This window comes from Rana temporaria, chromosome 9 (genome assembly GCF_905171775.1).
Source record: "Rana temporaria chromosome 9, aRanTem1.1, whole genome shotgun sequence".
NCBI lineage: Eukaryota > Metazoa > Chordata > Amphibia > Anura > Ranidae > Rana > Rana temporaria.
Genome location: NC_053497.1, coordinates 70189286 through 70196743, shown reverse-complemented (window position 1 = coordinate 70196743; position 7458 = coordinate 70189286). Strand labels below are relative to the sequence as shown.

The window sequence follows — 7458 nt, the reverse complement described above, 5'->3', positions numbered from 1 at the left end:
GCCATGTCCCCCCCATATGCAGCCATGTCCCCCCCATATGCAGCCATGTCCCCCCATATGCAGCCATGTCCCCCCCATATGCAGCCATGTCCCCCACAAATGCAGCCATGTCCCCCCCATATATGCAGCCATGTCCCCCCCATATATGCAGCCATGTCCCCCCCATATGCAGCCATGTCCCCCCCATATGCAGCCATGTCCCCCCATATGCAGCCATGTCCCCCCCATATGCAGCCATGTCCCCCACAAATGCAGCCATGTCCCCCCCACATATGCAGCCATGTCCCCCCCATATATGCAGCCATGTCCCCCCCATATATGCAGCCATGTCCCCCCCATATGCAGCCATGTCCCCCCCATATGCAGCCATGTCCCCCCATATGCAGCCATGTCCCCCCCATATGCAGCCATGTCCCCCCCATATGCAGCCACGTCCCCCCATATGCAGCCATTTCCCCCCATATGCAGCCATGTCCCCCCCCCCCATATATGCAGCCATGTCCCCCTTACCGTACATGCTGCCGCATCCCCGGTGCCGCGCCGCCGCTTGGTTAATACGCGCGGGGAACATTACAGCTTTCATTTAAATAGCTGTAGTCTTTCGCGCCGCGCTGCGTATAGACACTCCCCCTTGCTCGGGATTGGACAGTTCACCCGAGCAAGGGGGAGTGTCTATACGCGGCGCGGCGGGAAACACTACAGCTATTCAAATGAAAGCTGTAATGTTCCCCGCGCGTATTAACCAAGGGGATGCGGCGGGATGCGGCGTAGCGGCGGGGGTGCAAGTATTCTATTTCGGTATCGGGGGTGTTTGCGGGAGTACAAGTACTCCCGCAAATACTCGGAATAGGTCCCGATACCGATACTAGTATCAGTATCGAGACAACCCTAGAGGAGAATGAGGGACAGAGGGACATTGCTCCAAATCAGGGACAGTCCCTCGAAATCAGGGACAGTTGGGAGGTATGCAAGTACAACTCTGTAAAAAATGTTCAATAATGCACTGCAAGTTCATGTCGATGTGAGCGCTGAGCGTGAGGATTGTGCTGTGCCCTAATCTAGGCTTACTGATCAGGGACAAGTATGCAGCCAGTGAAGGGAGAATTGTGTCCAGGATCAGTGGACTTAGGAGATAGAGAAGCAAGAGGCAGCGGGCAGCTCTGGTCACGTGTCAGCTGACAGCGCTCCCCTGTGGAATGACAGCTCGGGCGGGAAGGGGTTAACCCCAATCACAGTCCTCCTTAGCAACTGCAGCAGCAACAGGAGCGGCGCGTGATTGCGGGGGGCGCATGCGCAGCCCAGGGCGGATAGAGAGAGCGGCAATACCGGAGGAGGGGAAGATGGCGGACGGTAGCGGCAAACTGAAGGAGCTGCGGGAGCAGATGGGTGAGTGTGGACACCGGCTACACCGGGGCTTGTGTGTGCGGCCTGTCCATAGCTAGCGGGCGGAGGCGGGGAGAAGAGAGGGCGGCTGTGCAGGGCTGAGGGGAGACGTGGCCTGTCATGGAGGACTGGGAAGGGGACAGCTCTCTGGGGGGCTCCGGAAACTTCCCAGCACTTCTTATGGGAGATGAGGAGAAGGGGAGGCTGCACCCCTCCCCCCCCCAACTTCTGAGAATGAGGGGGACAGGAAAGGTGGGTGAATGGGGGGGCAATCTGACATCATTACCCCCCCAGCAGCATTATGAATTACACCCACCCCCCAACAACACTCATTTAAGTGAATGGTGCTGCTCTGCTATTATGGGTTTGAAGGGGTTGAAGCAGGCAGTGAGGAGGTAAGTGCCTACTTACCGCCTGCCCTATGTTCTCTGAATGCTGTTTGCTTTTCAGAGACCAAAGAACATGTGAACAATTATATACAGTGTGTGTATTTAGGTGTATAATATTATTTTTACATACCCGCCCTTTTTTTTCCCTTCAGTTTTTTTTTTTTAAATCGTATTATTTTTACAGCCCAGCACTTTTGAGACAGAGAAAGGGCTCTGAGGACGGAGATTCACTGTCTCTGCCCTAAGGGAAGATGGGGTGTCACCCTGGTGCTGCACATCCCAGAGATGAATGGCAACATCAGCCTGGACTCCAACCAGGCCACGCCCCAATGCATTATGCCACGCCCCCCCTTACACTGGGTGAAGTGCTGAGCTGCTTTCTGTTCAATCACAAGCTAAAGCATAGTAAACAGAGTTTACCATGCTTGAGTTATGAGTAAACACACAAGCGATTGATCACTCACTGTGTTCATTCAGGAACAATGAAAAAGGTCCGGTATAACCACCTCAGCTCCGAAAGGTGTTACCCCAGTCATGACAAGGCTATTTAGCACTGCGCTACTTTAAAGTGGATGTAAGCTCGCCTCTCGCATATACCCAGTGAAGTGAACAGCCTCAGAGGATACACAGAGATGAAACAAATCACCCTACATAAGTTTTACATGTATATCTGCTTGCTATATTCTTTAAAACTCTTACATCAGATTAGAATTTTCACTTCCTCGTTCAGCACTGGGAGTGTAGTCTTGGCTCAGAACTTGTCAGAAGTTGTCATGCTGATAGCAGAAGAACGGAGCAGCATAAAGAGACAGGGCTTTGGAAAGAGATAAGAAAACACTACAGATATATGTGCCTAGGTCAGATTTCATAAATCGGGTTTACATCCCCTTTACCTGACAATTGCACGTCATGTAACGCCAGGGGTCGACAATATCCGGGCGCCAGGTCGCAATTGCGACAAGAAATTGTGACCTGGCGCCCGCCGGTAATTGAGGCCGCGAATCCGCCACGGGATCGCGCGGTGGGGGCGCACAGAGGCACAGGATCCTATGTCTCCGTGCGTCCCCAACCTCCCCCGCCACGCGATCGCGGCGGGCCCGTTACGGCCGGTAATTGAGTTTGCGGCCTTGTGAAGTCCCAAGCTCTTCCTTCTGTCAGCTGGCGCCATTTGGTGGTGGCCGTTGGCATTACAAGTTAAACAGCAATTCTAATATGTGTCATTTTTCACTGCCATCTCCTTCCCTCTAATTGGAACCCCCAAACATTATATATATATATATATATATATATATATATATATATATATATATATATATATATATATATATATATATATATTTTTATTCTAACACCCTAGAGAATAAAAAAAAATATATATATATATATATATATATATATATATATATATATATATATATATATATATATATATATATATATATATATATATATATATATATATATATTTTTATTCTAACACCCTAGAGAATAAAATGGCGATCGTTGCAATACTTTCTGTCACGCCGTATTTGCGCAGCGGTCTTACAAGCGCACTTTTTTGGGAAAAAATTACACTTTTTTTAATTAAAAAATAAGACAACAGTAAAGTTATCACAATTTTTTTTATTATTATGAAAGATAATATTACGCCGAGTAAATTGATACCCAACATGTCACGCTTCAAAATTGCGTCCGCTCGTGGAATGCAGACAAACTTTTACCCTTTAAAATCTCCATAGGCGACGTTTAAAAAAATCTACAGGTTCGATGTTTTGAGTTACAGAGGAGGTCTAGAGCTAGAATTATTGCTCTCGCTCTAACGATCGCGGTGATACCTCACATGTGTGGTTTGAATACCGTTTACATATGCGGGCGCTGCTCACGTGTGTGTTCGCTTCTGCGCGCAAGCTCGTCGGGACGGGGCGCGTTTTCTGGCTCCTAACATTTTTTTAACTGGCTCCTAGATTCCAAGCAAATTTTTCGAACACTGATGTAACGCTGTACCCAAACATAATATATATCTTTTTTTTTTTTTTTTTTTTTTAAACACAAAGCTTTCTTTTGGTGCTATTTATTATTATTTTTTATTATAAACCAGAAAAGACCAAAAATTAAAAAGATAAACATATTTTTTACTTTCTGCTATACAAATATCCAATAAAAAAAAAAAATCAAATGTTTTCAGTAATTTTAGCCAATATGTATTCTGCTACATGTTTTTGGTAAAAAAAATAAAATAAATCCCAATACGTTTATAATGATTGGTTTACGTGAAGGCAATAGCGTCTACAAACTTTGGGATATATAATAGATTTTCTTTCTTTCTTTTTTTAATACTAGTAATGGCAGCGATCAGCGACTTATTTTGGGACTGTGATAGTGCGGCGGACAATCTGACATTGAGTGGGAACTGTCACGGACTTCAGCAGTGATACTAAGGGCTCTGTCACAACATATGTGCATGAAAACCTTGCAGAGACATCTGTTTCCCATCAGTTTACCTCATGCATGTGGACATCAGTTTTCATGCACGTCAGTCATGTGCCCTATTCACACCAATGTTAATGTCATGTTAGTTTTTTTTTTCCTGTGCAGAAAACTGCATACATGGTGCAGATTCCTGCACAGAAAAATCTGCACGTGATACCAGTGTCGTGGTGTGAACAGGTGACATAGAGAACAAGGTTTTTTTTTTTTTTTTGTGCCCTTGCAGAATGCATGCAGAAAAACTGATGTCTCTGCACCATGGTGTGAACAAGGCCTAATTCAGTGCTAATACTATAACTGTCACTGATCTAATGACACTGGCTGGAATGGGTTAACATGCAGGGTAATCAAGGAGTTAAATGGGTGCCTAACTATGTGTAATGTGTGTTTACGTGCTGATTTTTATTTTATTTTTTAAACTAAAGATCTCTTTGTTTAATCTCCCTGCTTTCCAGGGATAAGAAATAGATTGTTCCCTCTGTACAAAGCCCTGTGTTGATTGTCAACACAGAGCTCTTTGCTGTGATTGCACACAGCTGATCAGAAGGTCCCGGTCATGAATCATTGGCTGGGACCTGCTGACAAACTCCCACTGTGTACAGTCAGAGTGGGTGTCGGCGATGGGACCAATGCGCTAAACCTAGAAAAGGGCAGCAACGTACTAGTAAGTCACATTGCAGGCAGGCGGTCCACAAGTGGATAATCTAATATGACATATTTACCAGAATCTTCTGTCCCTCGCTGCAGCTGGCGGGAGGGAGAGGGGGAGAAGGGACAGGAGATTGGAGAGGGGGAAATGGAACAGTGAAGGGGAGCGCTGGGGGAACATGCTGGAACCAATCCTTCTGCAGTGCAGGGAGGGAGAAGAGCCATCTGTGCTGCAGGGGGTCTCGGTGCAGGATTTAGCCTGGACCCGCAGGACACCAGGATTTCAGTGACATCTTGGAATGGTTGGGAGGTATGGGGCTAATTTTCCAGAGAGATGGCTGTTATTCCAGAAAACTTCAGGAAAGCTCCAGACTGCTACACAGAATGTTTCCATTAAAAGTCCTGACCTAGGACATGGGGAGCAGATAAACACACCATGATGTATAATGACCAGGTATGGGCCTCTTCATAGGGGTAATGTTGGATGGCCCAATTAGGGACACGGATCATACCTATTTCTCCATTTTAGCAGTTATATTGCGACACCCAACTTTATAACAAGGGTGTGCAATAAAAATATGTAGAGGGCAAGGCTGTAAAGTTTTTCTCAAGCTGAGATCTGAATCAAGTAGGATATATGTAGTCGTTGAACCCCCTTCAGAGTGCTCTGTTGTGTCAGGAGTCCCCGTTGGGGTGCCTCTGCTTGTCTGTTTACCTTTCCCTTGTACCACTATAGCACCACCACAATTGTCAGAAATCTCCTGCTGGAGCCTTCCAGGAAACGGACATTTGCAGGAGTGTCAGTTAGATCTCCATGTTCTGCAATGAGTAGAAGTCGGCAGGAGATCCACACACCTGGAAATGTTGTTTGTTCTTCAAACTTCAGCAGATTTTGACTAAACGGAGCAGTGGCCTAAAAAATTTAGACATTGGGAAAGGTAATTATTCCTTCTCTTTTTTAGTAGGTACATTTTTTTTTTTTTTTTTTCCTGGGCAGCTGTATGTAAGCGGATGGTGCAGCTTTTTACATCTGATTACCTCAGGCCCCGTACACACGGCCGAGGAACTCGACGTGCAAAGCACGTCGAGTTCCTCGTTGAGTTTTGGGATGAAGCCGCCGAGGAGCTCGGCGGGCCGCCTTCTCCCATAGAACAACGAGAAAATAGAGAACATGTTCTCTATTTTCTCGTCGAGCTCCTCGGCGGCTCCATCGAGCCAAAACTGTACAGACGACAGAGTTTCTCGGCAGAATCCGGGTTTTGACCGAGTTTCTCGGTGAATTCTGCCGAGAAACTCTGTCGTGTGTACGGGGCCTCAGAGTTTGTCTAGGTCTTTAAAAAAAAAACACAGAAAAAGTCCTGCCTCCTTTTTTCTTTTTCCAGGCTACTCAGACCAGCCCATTCCCCATCATAAAGCAGTGTTTCTCAATTCCAGTCCTCAAGGCACTCCAACAGGTCATGTTTTCAGGATTTCAGATGAAACATGATTACTAAGGCAGTGAAACTGATCAAATCACCTGTGCAAAATAATGGAAAGCCTGAAAACATGACCTGTTGCGGTGCCTTGAGGACTGGAGTTGAGAAACACTGTCTATCTGTGAGAACACAATAGCACAGTGGGGGAGATGGGCACACTAACATTGCTTGTGTTAGTACAGCGATCTGTTTTCCATTTGTTCGGCTTACTGGGTTGAACAAAAAACTTGTAGTGTGTCCCGGGTTAAGAGAAAAAAGTAAGCAGAGTTCATTGTTAAAACTAACATGCACTGCACATGGTAAATGTAATGTTCTATATGTTGGAGGAAGGTAGGGTTGCACCAATACCACTTTTTTAAGACCGAGTACAAGTACCGATTATTTTTTTTCTAAATCAAAAACTCACCGGTACTTTTTTTTTTTTTTTTTTAAATGTCATTCGATAATGGCACTAATGAGGCATGCACTGTCAGTATTTTTTTATTTTATTTCGTTTTTACAATTTTTATATATTTTTATTCTTACAGTGCTTTCCTTTTTTTTTTTTTTTTTTTTTTTTATATATCAATCCTACTGGGGTGGAGCTCTGGTGAGATATCAGACCCCTGATATCTCCCTTTTGAGACAGGGAAAAGGGACTGAGGACAGTTGCTTTCTCAGCAGCCTCCGCTGCACTGAATATGAATGGACAGGAGACAGCGGCTCCAGTCCATTCGTAAAGAGTTTACAATGCTCAGTTATAAATGAAGTTACGAGTGATCACTGACTCTGTGCATGCATAAAAGGTAGGAGCCGGTAAACGACCTATTTACTGGCTCCTTCCTCCACTATCCACCCTGACAGATCTGGGATGGGGGAGGGAGCCGGAGGATTACCCGGAGAGAAGGGGGATGACACCAGAAGCCAGAGGCAGACCCGGGGAGCCAGAGGAGCATGTGGGACAGTCAGGTGATCGGGGGGACAGTTGCAAGCGCCGTCCCCCCCACCCCCCATACAGCCTTTCAGTAAAGCTGCTGTGAGAGGCAGAGGAGGGGAAGCGGCTGTCGGCTGCTTTATTGTAAGGCTATACAGGCGGA

At 46.1% G+C, this 7458-nt stretch overlaps 1 protein-coding gene across 11 annotated transcripts in view; it reads left to right on the top strand.

Moving 5' to 3' along the window:
- Nucleotides 1-1284: 1284 nt before the first annotated feature.
- MAP7D3 (MAP7 domain containing 3) overlaps nucleotides 1285-7458 on the top strand; it is a 126569-nt gene continuing 120395 nt past the window's right edge. For all 11 annotated transcript variants that reach the window (XM_040323745.1, XM_040323752.1, XM_040323751.1 and 8 more), the window contains exon 1: nucleotides 1285-1386. In XM_040323745.1, coding sequence (XP_040179679.1) covers nucleotides 1290-1386 — 97 coding nt within the window. In that variant the 5' untranslated portion in view covers nucleotides 1285-1289. The remainder of the gene's footprint in view (nucleotides 1387-7458) is intronic.